Source organism: Sturnus vulgaris, chromosome 16 (assembly GCF_052056855.1).
Source record: "Sturnus vulgaris isolate bStuVul1 chromosome 16, bStuVul1.hap1, whole genome shotgun sequence".
Lineage (NCBI taxonomy): Eukaryota > Metazoa > Chordata > Aves > Passeriformes > Sturnidae > Sturnus > Sturnus vulgaris.
In genome coordinates this window covers 1,485,463-1,508,114 of record NC_142258.1, presented here as the reverse complement: position 1 = coordinate 1,508,114, position 22,652 = coordinate 1,485,463, and the positions used below count along the sequence as shown (strand labels likewise).

Here is a 22,652-nt window from a genome sequence, read left to right as displayed (position 1 = left end):
TCACCCAGGGATCTTTTCAGCTGCAATAATTCCAATTAACAACATAAAATACCCAATGCAAAGGTCCAAAATCAATAACATTTTTAGGTTTTTTTTTTGTTTTTTTTTTTTTTTTTCCATCGAGCTGCTCGGCTGCAGCTCCCTCAGACCCTTTAGGATTGGGAGTTTGGATGAAGGGAAGAGCCCAGCAGGACAAATCCGTACCCAAAGGTGGTGCTGCCGTTGTTGAGGATGTCCCTGATGGCCTCTTCTTGCTCGGGCAGCAAAGATGCACAGAGGCTCAGGGGCTTCAGCAGGAGACCCCCGGAATTGCTGATGTGCTGCCCCCCGAGCTCACACAGCAGCCAGCCCAGCAGCCCAGCCTGCTGCTCCGTTATTGCTGGGCCACCAACCTCCTGCAATAAAACCAGAGGTGTTAGCTGGGATGGATCCCAAAAAAACCCTGCAGCATCCCAAAAAAAACCCGCAGCATCCAAAAAAAACCCTGCAGGATTCCCAAAAAAACGCTGCGGGATTCCCCAAAAAACCCTGCAGGATTTCCCCTAAAAACCCTGCAGGATTCCCCAATAAAACCCTGCAGGATTCCCCAATAAAACCCTGCAGGATTCCCCAATAAAACCCTGCAGGATTCCCCAATAAAACCCTGCAGGATTCCCCTAAAAAACCCTGCAGCATTCTCCTAAAAAAACCCTGCATGATTCCTCCAATTCCTGCAGGATCCCAAAAAACCCTGCAGCATCCCAAAAAAACCCTGCAGGATTCCTCCAATCCCTGCAGAATTCCCCAACGATTGTAGCATCCCTCAAAAATCCTGCAGCATCTCCCAAAAAAACGCTGCAGGAGTCCCCAAAAAACGCTGCGGGATTCCCCAATAAAACCCTGCAGGATTCCCCTAAAAAACCCTGCATGATTCCTCCAATTCCTGCAGCATCCCAAAAAAACCCTGCATGATTCCTCCAATTCCTGCAGCATCCCAAAAAAACCCTGCAGGATTCCTCCAATCCCTGCAGGATTCCCCAACGACTGTAGCATCCCCCAAAAATCTTGCAGCATCTCCCAAAAAAAAGCTGCAGGAGTCCCCAAAAAACCCCGAGGGATTCCCCTAAAAAACCCTGCAGGATTCCCCAAAAAACCCTGCAGGATTCCCCTAAAAAACCCTGCAGGATTCCTCCAATTCCTGCAGGATCCCAAAAAAACCCTGCAGGATTCCCCAGTGACTGCAGCATTCCCCAAAAAACACTGCGGGATTCCCCAAAAAAACCCTGCAGGATTCCCCAGTGACTGTAGCATCCCCCAAAAATCCTGCAGCATCTCCCCCAAAAAAAACCCGGATTTTTGGGGGATGCTGCAGTCACTGGGGAATCCTGCAGGAATTGGAGAAATCCTGCAGCATCTCCTAAAAAAACCCTGCAGAATTCCCCAAAACCTTGCAGAATTCCCCCCAAAAAACCCTGCAGAATTCCCAAAAAAACCCTGCAGAACCCCAAAAAAAACCCCTGCAGAATTCCCAGTCCCTCTCCTCGTACCAGACATTCCAGAGCCTCCAGGAGCAGCTGCTGCCTCCGAGGGTCCTCTCTGGGCAGGACATCCTCGTTTGCCTCCCCAACATTGGTGAAGAATTGCCTGCAGCTCCCTGTGGCTGCATAGTCTGAGGGGCTGGAAAAACAAAATCCAGGGATTTTAGGGAATGAGGGCGAGTTCAGCACACCCCCACGTGTGATAAAACATCTTTAAAAATCAAAATTTTCCAAATAAAAAAAAAAAAACCCACTGAGCTCCGTAGTTGTTCTTCCCCAGTTTTTTTCTATGCCATCGAATTAATTAAAAATTCCTTAAATGGTTGTTTAAAATATTAATTCTCACCTTCAGGAGGTGAGACACAGCTTAAAATTGTTCAAGAATCGCAGTGGGGAGGTAGTGGAACAAGGGAATTGACTTTATTCCGGGTTTAATTTGGGAAAAGCACATTCAGAGGGTCTGGGAGTGCCAAAATTTGGCCTTGGGCACTGCCTGGGATGGGGCAGCCTCTGGGAATCCCCACCCTCACAAAGAAAGATTTATTCCAATATCTCATATAAATCTGCCCTCCTTCAGCTTTTTGCAATCCCATTTTTTTTTTTTTATTCCCCAGAAACAACCCCGAAATAGAAATCAAATTAGTCAACCTGCTTATAAACCAATCCTTATTTTTCCCATCGAATTATCAAGGCAACGCCACGAAAAAGCACAGCACGGGTACCTTAAAAACAGCAAAAGTTCTTTGGGATAATTGTCCCAATCCTTGGGAATGCCGTGCAGTGTCACCATCCTCAGCAAACAGCTCAGCTGGAAGGACACCAGAGAGACATCAAGGAGAGAAAGCACCACCAAACACAAGGAAAAGAGAGAAGAATGTAAAGATTTTTAGGAAAAAAATAAATAAATAAGAGGGGAAAAATTACGGAAATCAGAGGGTCTGGATTTTTCTTCTCTTCAGGGAATTTCTGAGCTGTGGGAGGGACACCCGGGATATTTTTTCACAGGACACCCCAAAACCTCCCCCTGTGCCTGAGGCCACCCTCTGGAGGAAAAACCTTATCCTAAAATCCATCCTAACCTCCATTCCCCGACCTCCAAAGGTTTCTTCTGGCTCAACAAATCCCCTCTGGCACCTTCAGGACAATCCCAAACCCTTTGGGAATGTGGGAATTACCTGGTCCTGGCCCAGCCTGACCTTCTTCTTCCTCATCACCTTGGCCAACTCCTGAAACCTTTCAGCTCCCACAGCGCTGGCAGCTGCACAGGTAAAACCCTGCAGGACAGACTGGGAGAGCCTGGCAATTCCCAGCAGGAAAAAAAAAAAAACAAAAAAAACAAAAAAAAACAGAAAGGAAAAACCTTCAGGAAGATGCACTCAGAGCCGACCTCATTATTTTTTTCCCAGATGAAAAAAATTACGAAAACCATGATTTCGAATTTAAATACATCAAAAGATGCATCAGCCCCTATAAATTAATCCCTGGAATTGCCTTCGGGAAGGGTTGGAAATGAATTCCCTGCTTGGAAATGCATTCCAGAGGCAACGTGGAGCAAGGCTGCAGGTGCAGCCTGAGGCAGCAGCAAGGTTTTAGGACAGAAAATGTGGATTCTGGGTGGATTTTCCAGCTGAGCCCTGGTAAATCTCAGTGTTCCGTGCCTGTGCTGGGGCTCACTTTGCATTTCCCAGCTGCTCCCGTGGATTCCACACGTGCACAACGGGAAAAGTCAGGAAAACTCTGGGAATCGCCAGGAAAACAAACAAGAAAAATGGAAATGGAGGAGGAAAATCTTTACCTGTTGAAGTCAGGCTCTGCCTTCACCACGTCAGCAAAAAACATTGCAGCCTGGGAAGGAAAGGCAGAGGTTTTCCAGGGAAAACTGCTCAGATTCCAAGGGGATTTGGGGAATTCACGGCCCCACAGAGGGCAGGGAAGGGAAGGAGGAGCCCACCCCCCCTTACCTGGTCTCTGGTCCAGGGTTTATCGTTGAGATCCTGCACATTCGGCTTCTCTTCCCCAAAAACAAGCAGGGATTTGGGGATGGAGCTGGCCAGAGCATTGGGAATGAGTTTAACCAGCTCAGAGGGGTGGCCAACACTGGAGGAAACCTTGGAAAAAAAAAAACCCAACAGAACAAACCATGGCAACCTGAACCAGTTTTAGTCCAAACCTGTGGCAACCTGAGCCAGTTTTAGCCCAAACCTGTGGCAACCTGAGCCAGTTTTAGCCCAAACCTGTGGCAATATCAGAGCCAGAGAATTGTTTAGGTTGGAAAAGGATCAAATCCGACCTTGAATTAATTCTGCTCCGTTTCTATTCTTTCCCTGGGAACACCAACTGGGAAGCAATTTCTGGGACCACCCCAGAAAACAAAAACTCCCTCGTGCCCTTGTCCCCAAGAGGCTGAGCAGGCCAAGGACACGGGCACAGAGGCAGTGACAGTGGCTCGTCCTGCTGTCACCCCTGCCTGGCTGGGACAAATCCCCCAGGGAATGCAGCCCTGCAGGACATCACACAAGGTCACCTTTTCCACCAGGATGGTTTTCAGAGCAGGGGGCAGAGTGTCCACGTGCTGGGCAAAGCCTGGCAGCTGGATGGCCTCCAGGACAATTTCTGGGGACAAACTCCAGAGTGTGCTGCTGTTGAGGCCACCCACCAAAGTGCCCAGCTCTGCCAGGCTCTGTCCATCCAGGATCTGTGAGGGAATCCCAGAAAAAAAAAAAATCAGGTTGGGAAAGAGCTCCTCGAGTCCCAGCTCTGCCAAATCCCCAGCTCAGAGCTCTGAGTGCCACATCCAGGAATTCGCTGGACACCTCCAGGGATGGGCACCCCCAAATCTCCCTGGGCACTTCCAATGCTTGATACTCTTCCCAGAGGAATTCCCAGTCCATTCTCTCCCAGTTCCCAGCCCAGTTTCCCCCCATTCCCAGCCCATTATCTCTCAGTTCCCCACTCAGTTTTCCCCCAGTTCCCAGCCCAGTTTTCCCCATTTCCAGTTCCCAGTCATTTCCTGCATCCCCCCATTCTCCCTTCCCAGTTTCCCACTTTCCCCCATTCCCAGCCCATCCTCTCCCAGTTCCCTGTCCACTTTCCCAATTCCCATTCCCAGTTTCTCCATGTTCCCCCATTCCCAGCCCAATTTTCACCCCAGTTCCCAGCCCAATTTTCCCATTCCCATTTTCCTCCATTCCCAGTTTCCCCATGTTCCCAGCCCAGTTTTCCCCATTCCCATTTTCCTCGATTCCCAGTTCCCATTTCCCCCATTCCCAGGATTTGTGGAGCTCTGTACCTGGTAGCCAGAGCTCAGCAGTTTGTTGCCAATGGCTCTGGACTGCTCAGGGCTCCAGCCCCGCACCCTGGCCAGGGCGGGCAGAGCCGATTCCAGGCTCTCCCCGGGGATGCTGCTCTGGATTCTGGACACCGGGATCCCCAGGGCAGCCTGGCCCAAAGCTGCCAGCACTGCTGGGGACAAATCCTCCAAATTCCTCACCAGGGACGAGGCGACCTGCAAACAACCCGGGGAGACACAGCAGAGTCAGAGCAGCAATGCTGGATCCCGCTGCCCCAAATCCCAGGATCCCGCTGCCCCAAATCCCCCGATCCCGCTGCCCCAAATTCCAGGATCCCGCTGCCCCAAATCCCCGGATCCCGCTGCCCCAAATCCCAGGATCCCGCTGCCCCAAATCCCCGGATCCCGCTGCCCCAAATTCCCGGATCCCGCTGCCCCAAATCCCCGGATCCCGCTGCCCCAAATCCCCCCATCCCGCTGCCCCAAATCCCCCCATCCCGCTGCCCCAAATTCCCGGATCCCTCTGCCCCAAATCCTTGGATCCCGCTCCCCCAAATCCCCCGATCCCGCTGAGCCCCAAATCCCCGGATCCCGCTGAGCCCCAAATCCCCCGATCCCGCTGAGCCCCAAATCCCCCGATCCCACTGAGCCCCAAATCCCCCGATCCCGCAGCCTGAATAGAATAGTATAGACTATAATATAAAATATAAATATACTATAAAATATAGACTAGTATGTAATAAAATAGTATAGAATAGTATAGAATATACTATAGAGTATGGAACATACTCTAAAATATAGAACAGTATAGAATAAAATAGTATAGAATATACTATAAAATACAGATTAGTATAGAATATACTATAAAATACAGATTAGTATAGAATATACTATAAAATATAGAATAGTATAGAATATACTCTAAAATATAGAACAGTATATAATATAATAGTAAAGAATAGTATAAAATATATAAAATATAGAACCGTATAGAATAGTATAGAATGTACTATAAAATATAGACTAGTATATAATATAATAGCACATAATAATATAGAATATAATTCAAAGTATAGAACAGTACATAATAGTATGGAAAACAAAATATAGAATATTACATAATAGTATAGAATACAAAATATAGAATACAAAATATAGACTAGTACATAACAGTATAGAATAGAATATACTGCATTATATATACAATAAATTCACTTTATAGCTCTCTTTTCTCACGAGCTCTAGAGGATTTCCCGCGTACCGGCCTGGCTAAAATCAGATTTTGGGACTCCCCAGGTGCTCACCTGCAGCCCCTGCCATGGCAGGGAGGAGCGAGCTCTGCCTGCAGCCCTGTCCCTGCTCCAGGGGCAGCTCCTCCCCAGCCTCTGCGCCACTTCCAAAATCTGCTCCGTGCTCAGGTTTGTCACCGCCCCGGGGCTCAGGTAACAAATCAATTTGCCTGGGAGGCTGCAGGGACAAAAAAAAAAAAAAAAAAAAAAAAAAAAAAAAAAAAAAAAAAAAAAACCACAGGGGCTGCGGTCACGGAGTGTGGCTGTCAGGTCCAGAAAAAAACTCTTGTGAGGATTTTTCCAGTCCGGCTTTCCCAGGGATTTTTTTTTTTTTTCCCCGAGTTCGCCGCTTTTCTCTAATGGAAACACGAGAGAAGAACCGAAAATAAAGATAAACACCTGCTGGATAGGTGACAAAGCCTGGGAAAGAGGTGTCACTGTCTCTGGACCAATAATCTAGTGCTTTGTCTTGAGTGAGCGTCCTGGGTGTATTTAAGGAGTGTAATGTTCATAATAAATTATAAATAAATAATAGAATAAATTGTCTCTTTCCTATCTTGAGAGACACCGGGTGTTTTATCACCGCTGCCCAAAGGGTTAATCCCTGACACACGGCCACAGCACAGCGGCTCCAGCAGAATTTTCCAGCTTTTCCAGGAATATTCCCCCAGCATTTCAGCTCTGCTGATGCCAAAGCTCCGGCTCAGAGAGGTGGAAAAAGGCTGGAAGTGCTGCAGGGAAATCATCACCCAGGATAAAGAACTTGGGATCTGGAGCTCCTCAAGGGCAGTGGGATTATTGAGGGAGTATTTGAAATTATATACCTCATCTCTTAGCGTTGTATTATTATGTATTTATTTGATTATAATGTACATTTGTTGTATCGTTGTGTTCTTAGAGTGGAATTATTTGAAATTTTGTGCATCTTCTATCTTTTACCATTGTGTATTATTCTATTATTATATTATTATAGTGGGATTAGTTGAAAATATATTTTATATCTTATTATATCTTATTATATTTATGGTACTATTATATAGAATATATGTTTATGCTACTATTACATAGAATATATATATTTATTTTACTCTTATATATCTTGTACTACTATATATCACATATTTCTGCTACTATTATATAGAATATATATTTATGGCACTATTATATAGAATATGTATTTTACTATAATATATATATCTTGTACTGTTATATATCATTTATTGTGCTGTTATATATCCCATATTTATTGTACTATTATATAGAATATACTAATATATCTTATAATGGGATTCTTTGAAAATTGACCCCTCCAGGATAAAGGAGCCCTTTCCGAGGTGTCACTGCCACCCCCAGCCAAGCCTTTGGTGTCCCCAGCACCGATGCCAGCAGGGCCACCCCTACCTGGGCAGGGGCAGGGCAGGGCTCAGCAGCTGCTGGCTGAAGAACTGGGCAGTGTCCCTGAGCAGGGTGAGATTCCCAACCAGCTCCACGTTCTCTGCATCCCTGGCAAATTTCCTGAGCTGAAAGTGAAGAAAAAGAAAAAGGAAAAATTCTTCAGAGTGATCTTTCAGTGCTGACGGTTGTGCTGGAGTTGATTTTTTTAAGAGCAATGTCGAATTTGTCTTTCCAAACGAGCTGTGGAGCTGTTGGTGGATAAAACTGAGAAATTAAAAAAAAAAAAAAAAAAACAGAACAATGGGATGGATTCCAGTGATGGATGAATGGAATAAAAGATATTTGCCTTTACAAACAAAGTGTAGGTTTGCTGAGAAATGGAATTGGATATTGAAAGATGAAAGAAGCAATGGGGGAAAAACTATGAATTCTGTAAGAATTAAAAATTTAAAAGGAGGGGAATCTCAGGTATCAGGGGTTTGGGAAGTTTGGACTTCTCCAGTACCTCAGCAATGGGGAAAGAGAGAGGGAAATTGGGATAAAAAGGGAGGGGAGTCCTCCAAAAATCTGAGAGACCCCAGAGGAATGTCCCATGGCCTCTCCCTTTATTCAAATAAAGCAAAAATTACTCCTCTGTCTCCTTTTTGGACATAAAACTCTGGTCTTTGTGGATTAATTTTCCTGCCTTTTATTTGTTTGTTTTCAAGTAAACACTGCTCAAAAAATGGATCAGGTTTGGGGTTGCTCCTCTCACCGACTCCAGTTTGCTCCCTGCAGAATTCCCTTTGTGAAACCTCTGTCCCTTTTAGCACATGGGCAGGGAAAATAATTGTAGTGACTGTTTGTTGGGAAGGACGAGAATTTAATTTGCAGATATCCAGAAGGTTTTATAGGAATGAAAGCAAGTTTTGGTATAGAAGGAAAGAATGGCTGAGCTGGTTTTACTGGGTAATCAGAAGGGAAAGAGCAAAGTGAGCTGGAAGGGATTTTATGGCTGAGAGCAAAGGATAAATCCTTCAAATAAAAGATGTTTTTACTAAATAAAAGGATTTTCACAGAAAGCCAATGTTGCAAGTAGAGAAAAGATGTCAGAAACGGCCAGTGCAGAAGGAGTTTCAAAGTTTAATATGGAATTATGAACTCTGGGGACTGGCTGGGCACTGACATCATGTGGGAATTGCAGCAGTTTGGGTGGGTTGGATGTAAATGTCACAGGAATTGTGTGTGATGTGGATTGGTGGCCGTGTATTAAGGTGCTCTGTAATTAAAAGCATTTAATGGATTGTAACAGGAATAAAATTGGGGTTCAGGACACGGGGCTGGCCCAAAGCCAGCAGCTCTGGGCTCAGCCACGACCCCCAACTGCTGGAACCTCATGTGGGCGAGAAAAGAGGATTTTCAAAGCCCTCTAAAAACCTCCACCTCAAATTAACAGGAGAAATATTCCTGCAGGCTGGAATTGCAGGAATTCCAAGGCCAGGTTAGGATGGGACAATGGGATGGGGACAATGGGACAACGGGACAATGGGATGGGGACAACGGGATAATGGGAATAATGGGAGGGGGACAATGGGAATAATGGGATGGGGCCAATGGGAACAATGGGAAATAATGGGATGGGGACAATGGGAATAATGGGATGGGGACAATGGGAATAATGGGATGGGGACAATGGGAATAATGGGATGGGGACAATGGGAATAATGGGATGGGGACAATGGGAATAATGGGATGGGGACAATGGGAATAATGGGATGGGGACAATGGGAATAATGGGAATAATGGGATGGGGACAATGGGAATAATGGGATGGGGCCAATGGGAATAATGGGAAATAATGGGATGGGAACAATGGGAATAATGGGAAATAATGGGAAATAATGGGATGGGAACAATGGGGTAATGGGATGGGGACAATGGGAATAATGGGGAACAATGGGAATAATGGGAATAATGGGATGGGAACAATGGGATAATGGGATGGGGCCAATGGGAATAATGGGAATAATGGGATGGGAACAATGGGATAATGGGATGGGGCCAATGGGAATAATGGGATGGGGCCAATGGGAATAATGGGAAATAATGGGATGGGAACAATGGGATAATGGGATGGGGACAATGGGAATAATGGGAAATAATGGGATGGGAACAATGGGATAATGGGAAATAATGGGATGGGAACAATGGGATAATGGGAAATAATGGGATGGGAACAATGGGATAATGGGAAATAATGGGATGGGAACAATGGGAATAATGGGATGGGAACAATGGGAATAATGGGATGGGAACAATGGGAATAATGGGATGGGAACAATGGGAATAATGGGATGGGAACAATGGGAATAATGGGATGGGAACAATGGGAATAATGGGATGGGAACAATGGGAATAATGGGATGGGAACAATGGGAATAATGGGAAATAATGGGATGGGAACAATGGGATAATGGGAAATAATGGGATGGGAACAATGGGATAATGGGAATAATGGGATGGGAACAATGGGAATAATGGGAATAATGGGATGGGGCCAATGGGATAATGGGATTGGGACAATGGGAATAATGGAAATAATGGGATGGGGACAATGGGATAATGGGAAATAATGGGATGGGAATAATGGGATAATGGGAAATAATGGGATGGGAACAATGGGATAATGGGAATAATGGGATGGGAACAATGGGATAATGGGAATAATGGGATGGGGCCAATGGGAAATAATGGGATGGGAACAATGGGATAATGGGATGGGGACAATGGGAATAATGGGATGGGGACAATGGGAATAATGGGAAATAATGGGATGGGAACAATGGGATAATGGGATGGGGACAATGGGAATAATGGGATGGGGACAATGGGAATAATGGGATGGGGACAATGGGAATAATGGGATTGGGATAATGGGACAAGACAATGGGATAATGGGATGGGGACAACAGGGATGGATGATCCTAAAATCCTCCCAACCATTCTGGGCCGGATTTCTCTCAGGGCTCTCCACTTACTGTTGCTTCATCCCCAAAAAGCTGCAGGTCCTCCACGGGGGCGTGCTCCAGAAAAGATCCCAGGTAATTCCCAAACCAGGCAGTGGAATTCAGGCTGGGAATGGCCTCACTGTAACATTTCTGCCGGGATTCTGCAGTCACACAAGCAGTGCTTTTGGTTTAGGACAAGTTTTTTATTTTTATTTTTAATTTTTTTTTGATAACAGATTTAAGTAGTTTTTTTAACTAGTTTGGGGGAAATTTTATTTGGAGAGAAGTGGGGAAAAAAACCTGTTTATTTCATAGGCAAAGTACTTCTTAGCACAAAAAAAAAAATGAATACTAAAACTCAACAGCAAAACTTTTTGTCGCTCTGAAGAGATGATAAATTTAGAATTTTTTGTTTTTTGCATTTTGGTTTATTCAGTTTGTTTTTAGTTTTTTTGGTGCTGGGAAATGCCACAGCCCAGACTTGGTGGGTTACAGGTGTGATTTTTTTTTGGTGCTTTTTAGTTTAGAGTAGGTTTGAACAATTTTAATAAAAAGGGAAAAAACCTAAAAAAAAAAAAAGGAAGTTTTTTGTCTTAGTTAGAAAAACTAAAAGTAAAGGGGAGCTTGTGTAGTTTTTGATAACAAACCCTGGGATATTGGGAAGGAATGATTTTTTTTTTTTTTAATCGTGGTTTTTACCCCTGTAAATCTTTTTTTTTTTTTTTTTAACTCTTGGAACCAGTCTTAAAGTTGCAGCACTTAACATTCAACGCTAACAGAAGAGATTTGGGGATTCAAACATCATAAAATCACCCCCAGGACGGGCAGGAAAACAAATCCATGGAGCCACAGCCTGGCAGTGGGGCAGGAAATTTGGGAAATCCTTGGGAATTTGGGAATTTTTAGGAGGATGGAAGAGCTCCCTGGTCACACCTTCCATTCCAATTCACCACAAATTCCCATTGGGAAGGACAAAAAAAAATCCCAGCCCTGCAAATTTTCCATGCCCAGCCTCTTTGTTTTTCTCCCCCCTAAATGATTTTTGCAGGATTTTCAGGCAGGGAATTCTTGGGTCCCTTTCTGAGTTGGATTCTTCCCTTTCAGAACCCTGCACAAGCAGAAAATGAAATGAATTTAAATGATTTAATTTAATCAATTATGAATTAAAGCAGCAAAATTTAAATCAGCATAACCCTGAGTGTGCTGAGTTATAAAAATCCTGGGATAATAAAGGCAGGGAAATGATTCCTGAATCCATTAATTATTGACATTTCCATTGGGGGGGGGGGGGGTCACAAAATCCCTGTGGGACCTCAGATCCCAGGAAAATCAGGTCCTTTACCATCGTGGGTGAGGAAATATTTGATCCCAGTGTAAATATTCCTCTGCTCTTCCACAGAAAGTTGGGAATAGATTCCATCCAGGGCAGCCACTCTGGGGGAAAAAAAAAAAAAAAAAAAGGATATTTTCAATTTCTTTTCCAAAGGGATTTTTTTTTTTTTTTCTTTTCCCTCTCCAGGGGTGACACAGAGGGGACATCCCACACTCACAGCAGCTGGAATTCCTCACAGGACACACCCTTGGCACGGAGGCAGCCAAAAATCTCAGGATGCACCAGGAAAGGCTCCAACCCCTCGTGGAGCCACTGGAACAGCACCGGGGGGGTCCCAATTCCAGGCACTCGGAGCAGCCTCTCCCATAAACCATTGATGAAAATCAGGCTCCACTCCAGGGAAAGGGGAATGTGGGAAAACTGGGAGCAGGAGAGGAGAAAAAAAACAAAAAAAAAAAAAATTGTGAATTCCAAGGAATTTGAACCAAAAAATCCAGGCAAATCTGAATGCTAGGAAAAAAAAAAAATATTAAAAAAAAATCTGTTGTTTGGAATGTGGTTCTGTCCAAAACAAGGTTAAAAAATAAAAACAAACAGGGGATTTGAAAGAAAGCCTTTTCCCGGAGAGCAAACAGATTTTTGCAAATTTAAAATTCAAATCAAAGAAATTTTTTTTTTTTTTTTTTTTTTTTACAAATTCCCTGGATTTGAAGGAATTCCATTTGAGGGAATCCTCACCCTCTGGCTGAACATGGTCAGGGAGGCCAAAAGTTTCTTGGCATCATATTTGGAAAAGAACAGGATGGAAAATTCTGGATCCAAAGCTGTGGGAGGTTTAGAGGCCAGGCAGGAATACAAAGAAATGAGGAAATCATCCTGAAGGTCCTGGATCCAAATTGCCTGGAAAAAGAGAAGGGAAATGCAAATTAAAATGATCGTGGATGGGTCATTTTAGAGAGAAAATCACCCTCAAGATATTTGGGAGGGGATTGCCAGTGAAATATTGGCACAGGATTGAAAAGTTTTACCTAAAAAAACTCCAAAATTTTACCTAAATTAAAAAAAAAAAAAAATTGATCTAACTAGAAACTTCCATGGGGAATTCTTTAATTCCCAAATATTTTTTCGGGGAAACAGCTTATAAACAGGAGAAGACAAAAAAAAAATCCAAGAAAAAAAAAACACCAAAAAAAAAAAAAATTCAATCCCCCAAACCCCACTGACAAATATTTGCAGAAATGCAGAATTGCCATATTTTTGTTAGAACTATTTACTGAAAAACACAAATTTGCCAATTTAATTGCAATTACTGGAGGCAACTTCAGACACAATGACAAAAGCAGGGAAGAAAATAAACCTGGAATAATCCAGGTGGAATTTTCCACTCTGCAACCGCTTCCAGTTGTGCTTTTACCCCTTTTAATTGCGGGATTTCTCCCTTTTAATTGCCGTTTTTACCCCTTTTAGTTGCGGTTTTACCCCTCTTAATTGGGGTTTTTATCCCTTTTAATTGCGGGTTTTTACCCCTTCTAATTGGGTTTTTCATCCCATTTTCATTGCGGGGTTTTACCCCATTTTCATTGCGGTTTTTACCCCTTTTATTTGTGGTTTTACCCCTCTTAATTGGGGTTTTTATCCTTTTTAATTGCCGGTTTTACCCCTTCTAATTGGGTTTTTCTCCCTTTTAATTGCGGTTTTACCCCTCTAAATTGGGATTTTTACCCCCTTTTTAATTATGCTTTATCCCCACGGCCCAGGATGACCCTCACACAAATTAATTTTATTGCTGTGATGATAATTTTGAAGAGCCCGTTTGATTTTGGGAATTCCCTTTGTCCCACCTTCCTTCTCACGGAAAGGTTCGAAGAAGGAAATTCCCAAAGGTGGAGTGACCCCGTGGCACAGGACAGGTGTCCCCTGGAGGGTGGCACTGTCACATCTCGGGGGTTTTGGGGGGGGGGGGGGAATGAAAACCCTTCCAGAATTCCCAAGGAAAAAAAAAAAAACAACAAAAAAAACCCCCAAATTCCAGTGGGATGCAGGGGTTGTCCTCACCTGGGCACAGGCGACTTGGCCAAAGGTGAGGCTGCACGGGGACCTCTGGCCTCGGGCCACCTCCAGAAACTGCTCCTGGCTGGCACTGGGGACAACGGGGACAGAGCTGGGGACAAAAGATTGGGCTGGGAGAAACTGGAAGAGGAATTGGGAGTGAAGGGAAACTGGAAGGGGAATGGGGGGGAAAACTGGAAGGGGAATGGGGGGAAAACTGGAAGGGGAATGGGGGGAAAACTGGAAGGGGAATGGGGGGAAAACTCGAAGGGGAATGGGGGGAAAACTCGAAGGGGAATGGGGGGAAAACTCGAAGGGGAATGGGGGGAAAACTCGAAGGGGAATGGGGGGAAAACTCGAAGGGGAATGGGGGGAAAACTCGAAGGGGAATGGGGGGAAAACTCGAAGGGGAATGGGGGGAAAACTCGAAGGGGAATGGGGGGAAAACTCGAAGGGGAATGGGGGGAAAACTCGAAGGGGAATGGGGGGAAAACTCGAAGGGGAATGGGGGGAAAACTCGAAGGGGAATGGGGGGAAAACTCGAAGGGGAATGGGGGGAAAACTCGAAGGGGAATGGGGGGAAAACTCGAAGGGGAATGGGGGGAAAACTCGAAGGGGAATGGGGGGAAAACTCGAAGGGGAATGGGGGGAAAACTCGAAGGGGAATGGGGGGAAAACTCGAAGGGGAATGGGGGGAAAACTCGAAGGGGAATGGGGGGAAAACTCGAAGGGGAATGGGGGGAAAACTCGAAGGGGAATGGGGGGAAAACTCGAAGGGGAATGGGGGGAAAACTCGAAGGGGAATGGGGGGAAAACTCGAAGGGGAATGGGGGGAAAACTCGAAGGGGAATGGGGGGAAAACTCGAAGGGGAATGGGGGGAAAACTCGAAGGGGAATGGGGGGAAAACTCGAAGGGGAATGGGGGGAAAACTCGAAGGGGAATGGGGGGAAAACTCGAAGGGGAATGGGGGGAAAACTCGAAGGGGAATGGGGGGAAAACTCGAAGGGGAATGGGGGGAAAACTCGAAGGGGAATGGGGGGAAAACTCGAAGGGGAATGGGGGGAAAACTCGAAGGGGAATGGGGGGAAAACTCGAAGGGGAATGGGGGGAAAACTCGAAGGGGAATGGGGGGAAAACTCGAAGGGGAATGGGGGGAAAACTCGAAGGGGAATGGGGGGAAAACTCGAAGGGGAATGGGGGGAAAACTCGAAGGGGAATGGGGGGAAAACTCGAAGGGGAATGGGGGGAAAACTCGAAGGGGAATGGGGGGAAAACTCGAAGGGGAATGGGGGGAAAACTCGAAGGGGAATGGGGGGAAAACTCGAAGGGGAATGGGGGGAAAACTCGAAGGGGAATGGGGGGAAAACTCGAAGGGGAATGGGGGGAAAACTCGAAGGGGAATGGGGGGAAAACTCGAAGGGGAATGGGGGGAAAACTCGAAGGGGAATGGGGGGAAAACTCGAAGGGGAATGGGGGGAAAACTCGAAGGGGAATGGGGGGAAAACTCGAAGGGGAATGGGGGGAAAACTCGAAGGGGAATGGGGGGAAAACTCGAAGGGGAATGGGGGGAAAACTCGAAGGGGAATGGGGGGAAAACTCGAAGGGGAATGGGGGGAAAACTCGAAGGGGAATGGGGGGAAAACTCGAAGGGGAATGGGGGGAAAACTCGAAGGGGAATGGGGGGAAAACTCGAAGGGGAATGGGGGGAAAACTCGAAGGGGAATGGGGGGGAAAACTGGAAGGGGAATGGGGGGGAAAACTGGAAGGGGAATGGGGGGGAAAACTGGAAGGGGAATGGGGGGGAAAACTGGAAGGGGAATGGGGGGGAAAACTGGAAGGGGAATGGGGGGGAAAACTGGAAGGGGAATGGGGGGGAAAACTGGAAGGGGAATGGGGGGGAAAACTGGAAGGGGAATGGGGGGGAAAACTGGAAGGGGAATGGGGGGGAAAACTGGAAGGGGAATGGGGGGAAAACTGGAAGGGGAATGGGGGGAGGATAGGCTGGGAACTGGGAATGGGGAAACTGTTGGGAATGGGGGAAACTGGGCTGGGGAACTGGGAATGGGGGGACCTGGAAGGGGAAGAAACCAGGCTGGGAATGGGGAAACTGGAAGGGGAATTGGGAGAGGATAGGCTGGGAATGGGGGAAACGGGGCTGGGAACTGGGAATGGGGGGAAACTGGAAGGGGAATGGGGGGAGGATAGGCTGGGAACTGGGAATGGGGGGGAAACTGGAAGGGGAACGGGGGGAAACCAGGCTGGGAATGGGAATTGGGAGAGGATAGGCTGGGAACTGGGGAAACTGGAAGGGGAACTGGAAGAGGATGGGCTGGGAATGAGGGAAACTAGGCTGGGAACTGGGAATGGGGGGAAACTGGGTTGGGGAACTGGGAATGGGGAAATGGGGGAAACTGGGCTGGGGAACTGGGAATGGGGAAATGGGGGAAACTGGGCTGGGGAACTGGGAAATGGGGGGTACCTGGAAGGGGAATTGAGAGAAACTGGGCTGGGAACTGGGAATGGGGAGAAACTGGGCTGGGAACGGAGGGAAACTGGAAGGGAAATTGGGAAAGGATAGGCTGGGAACTGGGAATGGGGGGAATTGGGAGAGGATGGGCTGGGAATGGGGGGAACTGGGCTGAGAACTGGGAGATGATGGGCTCGAAACTGGGAAGAACTGGATGGGGAACAATCGGGTGGAGGCAGATCCAGATGTGAACTGGCCCCCCTCAGCTGCCAAGCCAGCCCAGAGCACATCTGGACAAAGAGCCCAAAGGCACCTGAGTGTCCCTGAGCAGGTTTTGGCTCCTGCTTTGTCCCCCCCAGGCAAGGTGAGAGCCCAGGAAGGATCCAGAGCAGAGCTCAGCAAACACAGGATGAGAGTTCTGGCAGCAGGGACAGCGATTTAAACCTGCCCTGTTGACCCTCGGGTATAAACCAGGTTTATTTATTAAAAAGGTTCTGGAGTGGAGCTGTTTGAGCCCCACTCAGAGCCAAGATAAGCCCAGAACCAGTGCCAAGGTTCTTGGCTGCCTCCCCAGGGCTGGCCCTGCCTTTCTTTGTCCTGCACAGACACACAAAAAAAAAAAAAAAAACCAACCCAGCAAGGCACTTTCATTGTTTGAACAAGTGCAAGCAGAGCCCTCCCTGCCCACAGCCAACCCCGGGGCTTTTCAGGGGAAAAAAAAAAAAAAGTCACAAAATCTGGGTTTAGGGGGGAATCTTGTTACCCCGAGAAACCAGAATCCCCCCTCCAGGAAATGCTGCCACACTCGCTGGGGGTGGCTCACCTACCTCTGCACTGAGGCACACACGGCAGATTCTGATCCCAAAACACAAAAAAAAATGATCAAAAAAAAAAAGACAAAACCAAGGAATTGTGAGAGGAATTGGCACACGGAACCCTCTCGGGGTTTTGCTGGTATTTGGAAGGAAACTCACCGTTGACGGGGGAGCTGGAGCACTGCAGCAGGAGGAAGAGAAAAAGGCAGGTGTTAAAATGCATTTCTGGTGGTTTTTGTGATCGCTGCAGCTCTGAGGGTTGGGATGGGACCTGGACACACCCAAACCCCAAACCCCAAACCCACGTCCCTGGCTCTGCATCTCGAGTGCCAGCTGATGCCATCCCTCGGGCACGGGCAGGGAATGTTCTGGGGATCTGAGCACGGGGTCAGGGCGATTCCAGAGAAATGGGGAGGGGTGGAACTGGAGGTTTTAAACACACAAATTTCAATTTTTTTAAACACAAAAGAGCCTTACCAGCTGTGTCCCAGCAGCAGCTCCCTGCCACCCTGCAAGACAAGGAGAGGGGTGGCTTTGCTGCTGTGGATGAGCTCACAATCCCAAAATTCTGCTTTAGCAAGGGGGGTTCTAAAGCACTTTGGGTGAGAAAACTTCATTAGCGCAACACCTTTCTTCATTACTGATTTTTAATGATTTAATTAGTGGTGAGCTGTCACTAATTAAAAGAATCTTCCCCTAATGGGGTGCAGGAGAGGGAGGAATGGATTCAAAGTGCCCCAGGGCAGGGCTGGATGGGATATTGGGAAGGAATTATTTATTCCCTGTGAGGAATCCCAGAATGGATTTCCCTGAGGATCCCTGGAAGTGTCCCAGGCCAGCTTGGAGGAACCTGGGATGGTGGAAAATGTCCCTGCCCCATGGCATTGCATAATTGATTTATTATTCAATTAATACAGTTAATCAGATTAATGATTATTCCTCAAGTGCTTCCCCAGAGATACCGGGATAGTCCAGCAAGAGGAGCAGGAGGAGAATCAACCCCAGTGGGACTTTTCCCACCTTGTTTATCACCAAAACTAAAATATTTCCCTCACAAGACCCAACAACAAAGAGGAAAATGAAAGGTTTGGGGGTTTAGAGCAGCCACCAAAGTCACCAGCAGTGAACTGGCAGCACGATTTTCCCTTTGGAGGATGGGAATCCCTCGTGGGACTGACCCCCAGCCCTCCACGGGCAGACTCACCCAGCAGGAGGAGGAATCCCAGCCCTGGGAGCACAGGAGGCATTTCTGGAAAAATCACAGGAATCACCTCAGTTCAGCCAGGAAAAACCAAACAGGAATAAATGAACACCAACCCCAAAGACAGAGGAGGAAAGGTAAAAGTTAGGTGGAAATATGGAGAAAAAAAAACCAAACAGGAATAAATGAACACCAACCCCAAACCAGAGGAGGAGAAGTAAAAGTTAAGTGGAAATCTGGTGAAAAAAAAACCCCAAACAAACAAACAGGAATAAATGAACACCAACCCCAAAGACAGAGGAGGAAAGGTAAAAGTTAAGTGGAAATCTGGAGAAAAAAAAAAATCCAATCAGGAATAAATGAACACCAACCCCAAAGGTAAAGGAGGAAAGGTAAAAGTGGAAATCTGGGCACACCTTTCACAAACCCCAAAAAGAGCCCCAAAGCACAGAAAAAAAAAAAAAAACCCAAACCCTGGGGCTGGGGGAAAGCAGCTGGAAAACTTGGATTGAATGGAGGCAGCTCATTGCTGGGCACACCTTGAGCCAGCTGGGGGTGGCACAGGGACAGCAGGGGACCCTGTGACAATGGAGGGGACCCTGTGACATTGGAGGGGACCCTGTGACAATGGAGGGGACCCTGTGCCACAAGAGGGGACCCTGTGACACTGAAGGGGACCCAGTGACACAAAAGGGGACCCGGTGACACAAAAGGGGATCCTGTGCCATTGGAGAGGACCCTGTGACACTGAAGGGGACCCGGTGACACTGAAGGGGACCCTGTGACATTAAAAGGGACCCTGTCCCATTAAAGGGGACCCAGTGACACTGGAGGGGACCCTGTGCCACAAGAGGGGACCCTGAGCCATTGGAGGGGACCCTGAGCCATTGGAGGGGACCCTGTGACACTGGAGGGGACCCTGAGCCATTGGAGGGGACCCTGTGCCACTCACCTGGCGCTGCTGGCGCTGCGGGGCAGGTTGGGGACACCGCAGCTCCTTTTCACAGGAGGCAGCGCGGGTGTGGCCCTGGATGGCCGGGATGGATCGGGAGCCCCGGGCACACCCCCGGCTCCCGGAGAGCACAAAGGGACACAAAAAAAAAAAAAAAAAAAAAAAATCAAATAAATAAATTAGCGAGAGCTCTTGGGCAATGCCTGGCACTGCCAGGATGGGACAAGCTGGATTCCCTCCCTCCCTGCACGGGAAAAAAATCAATTTATTCTCGCAGTGTTAGGAAAATTAATTCATGTTAATTTTAGAGGTTTATGTCCAAAAAGGAGACAGAGTTAATTTATTTTATTCGAATAAAGGGAGAGGTCATGGGACATCCCCCTGGCATCGCTCGAATTTTTTCATCTCCCTTTTTATCCCAATTTCCCATCCCCGTTTCCCTCTCTCTATCCCCATTTTCTGAGGTATTTGAGAGGCACAGATTTCCCAAACCCCTGATACCTGAAATTCCCCTTTAATGTCCAACCCTCCCTTTTTAATTTTTAATTCTTACACAATTCATAGATTTCCCCCATTGCTTCTTTCACCTTCCAATATCCAATATTTAAGATTTCTTTCTATTTCTTTCTATAGATCTAATTATAAATTCAAATATTCTTTTAACAGAAGAAAAAAGCAGCTCTGGGTTTCCCATGCTGACAACACAGCATCACTTCTGCTTTTTTATACACTCTGAAATTTCATTTCATTTTCCTTCTGCAGTGGAGTTTGCACAATTTTTGCTTAATTTATTAATTTTAACCAAAAGTTCCTTTTTTTTTCTTTTTTTTTTTTTTTTTGGTGCAAACGGTCACAACCTCAAGCAAGCAGATGTAACCCCCCAGTTCCTTATTTCCGTGTGGGCAGAACTTTGTTCCAGGTTTTATTTGGATTTCTTAAAATTAACTTCTTTATAATTATTCTAGGCACTTCTTCTGCTCAGCAGCAGAATAAAAAAAAAAATAATAAAATGATTTTTAAAAAAGCATTTGCGGGGTTTTACCTTTTTTTATTGCCTCGTAAGGAATCACACACATTTATTACATTTATCAGCAAACCTGCACTTTGTTTGTAAAGGCAAATATGTATTTTATTTTATTTTATTTTATTTTCTTGTACTGTATTATTTTATTTTATTTTATTTTATTTCATTTCATTTCATTTCATTGTATTCTATTGTATTTTTTTATTTTATTTCGTTTCATTTTATTGTCTTTTATTTTATTTTAATTTATTTCGTTTAATTTAATTTCATTTCATTTCATTTCATTTCATTTCATTGTATTTTATTTTATTTCATTTCATTGTATTGTATTGTATTGTATTGTATTGTATTGTATTTTATTTTATTTTATTTTATCCAGGAGTTTGAAATAATTGGAATTTCTTGGGAATCTCTGCCTTTCCCAGCCACCTCCAGCTGGGAAATCCTGAACATAAACACAGGGAAGCTCTTCTGCCAGGAATGTTTTATCCCAGAAAACCTTGGGATTTGGGCGGATTTTGGGTGTTTTATTGCAGATTTTAGGGCGGATTTTGGGTGTTTTATTGCAGATTTTAGGGCTATTTTAATGTGATTTTGGGGGTTTTTTTGGCCATTTTAAGTCAGATTTTCCCAGGATTTTTTTTCCCATCCGTTTTCCTGGTTGTTTTTTTTTTTTTTTCCCCTCAGAAATCCCTGGAATAATTTTGATTTTTTTTTTTTGGGATGAAGCTGTGCCAGGGGCTGGGGGAAAGATTCTTCTCCAGAGGGTGCTGGGCATGGAACACATCCCCAGGGAATGGGCACAGCTGTCTGTGCTTCCCTTCTTTTCCCAAAAAAAAAAAAAAAAAAAAATCCCATCCCAAAACTGCACCAGAGTCACCACCACGGGTCTGCAAGGGGAATTACAGAACTGGAATTGCAGAATTGGAAATGCAGAATTGGGATTGGAATTGAAACTGGAATTGGAATTGCAGAATTGGGATTGCAGAATTGGAATTGGAATTGCAGAATTGGGATTGCAGAATTGGAATTGGAATTGGAATTGCAGAATTGGAATTGAAATTGGAATTGCAGAATTGGAATTGAAATTGGAATTGCAGAATTGGAATTGCAGAATTGGAATTGGAATTGCAGAATTGGAATTGGAATTGCAGAACTGGAATTGCAGAATTGGAATTGGAATTGGAATTGCAGAATTGGGATTGCAGAATTGGAATTGGAATTGGAATTGCAGAATTGGAATTGGAATTGGAATTGGAATTGCAGAATTGGAATTGGAATTGCAGAACTGGAATTGCAGAATTGGAACTGGAATTGGAATTGGAATTGCAGAATTGGAATTGGAATTGGAATTGCAGAATTGGAATTGGAATTGCAGAACTGGAATTGCAGAATTGGGATTGGAATTGAAATCGGAATTGGGATTGGAATTGGAATTGGAATTGGAATTGGGATTGGAATTGGGATTGGAATTGGAATTGGAATTGGAATTGGAATTGGGATTGGAATTGGAGTTGGAGCTCACCTGGAACAAACCATGCCCTAGAGCTCAGCACCTGTCTGTGCTTCCCTCCCTTTTCCCCAAAATCCCCGGGTGGCCCCGGGACAGCCGTGGCTCAGCCGGGGGTGACGGGGCCAATAAATCCTCCCTGTCCCTCCTGCACTGGGACACGCCCGAGCCGGGACAAAGCGCCTTTGTGTCACCAAAGCCTGGCTTAACAGCCCCGGGGGAGGCTTAAGGCCCGGTCTTTAAATGATATAAAAGTTTATTTTGGGATAAAAGGGATATGCAGTAGTGGTGTGTCAAAAGCACAGAAATTAGCTGGGATATTTTCCATTTTCGCTTTTTCATTGCACTGTTTAAATGTATATTCGTGAACATTATATTTATTATTATTTTAGATAATTAATGTGTTTTATATCTATATAATTTTATATTGTATATGTTTTAATATAAATATATACATGTCATATAATTTTTATATTAGCTATATTATATATAATTTTATATCGCTATGTAATATATATAATATAGTGTATATAATGCACATAATATATAAAATATATCCATTCATATCTATGCCTATATATGCCTATATATGTAATATAAATTATGTATTATCTATATTAGATATAGTTATATATGATCATGTAATATATATAATATATTATATGTATTATGTACAATGTATAAGATATATATAATGCATTATAATATAACATTATAATATGCAATATTATATTTATATATAATTCATTCTATATAATCAATTATAATATAGAATATAGAATATAGAATATAGAATCTATAATATAGAATATAGAATATAGAA

At 45.1% G+C, this 22,652-nt stretch overlaps 1 protein-coding gene across 2 annotated transcripts in view; it reads right to left on the bottom strand.

Annotated features, from left to right (window-relative positions):
• Nucleotides 1–19,356, bottom strand: part of MSLN (mesothelin) — a 30,232-nt gene extending 10,876 nt beyond the window's left edge. The window contains exons 1-20 of one of the 2 annotated variants that reach the window (XM_088174196.1): nt 19,296–19,356; nt 18,347–18,391; nt 17,620–17,651; nt 17,302–17,323; nt 17,155–17,182; nt 13,866–13,950; nt 12,549–12,710; nt 12,028–12,230; nt 11,820–11,911; nt 10,508–10,638; nt 7,497–7,615; nt 6,111–6,273; nt 4,807–5,022; nt 4,042–4,212; nt 3,479–3,625; nt 3,313–3,362; nt 2,693–2,813; nt 2,240–2,325; nt 1,527–1,656; nt 205–395 (exon numbers count right to left, since the gene is read on the bottom strand). In XM_088174196.1, the coding sequence (XP_088030322.1) occupies nt 205–395; nt 1,527–1,656; nt 2,240–2,325; nt 2,693–2,813; nt 3,313–3,362; nt 3,479–3,625; nt 4,042–4,212; nt 4,807–5,022; nt 6,111–6,273; nt 7,497–7,615; nt 10,508–10,638; nt 11,820–11,911; nt 12,028–12,230; nt 12,549–12,710; nt 13,866–13,950; nt 17,155–17,182; nt 17,302–17,323; nt 17,620–17,651; nt 18,347–18,389 (2,192 nt within the window). In that variant the 5' untranslated portion in view covers nt 18,390–18,391; nt 19,296–19,356. The remainder of the gene's footprint in view (nt 1–204; nt 396–1,526; nt 1,657–2,239; nt 2,326–2,692; nt 2,814–3,312; nt 3,363–3,478; nt 3,626–4,041; nt 4,213–4,806; nt 5,023–6,110; nt 6,274–7,496; nt 7,616–10,507; nt 10,639–11,819; nt 11,912–12,027; nt 12,231–12,548; nt 12,711–13,865; nt 13,951–17,154; nt 17,183–17,301; nt 17,324–17,619; nt 17,652–18,346; nt 18,392–19,295) is intronic. The other variant, XM_088174197.1, reaches the window with a different exon arrangement.
• Nucleotides 19,357–22,652: the final 3,296 nt, after the last annotated feature.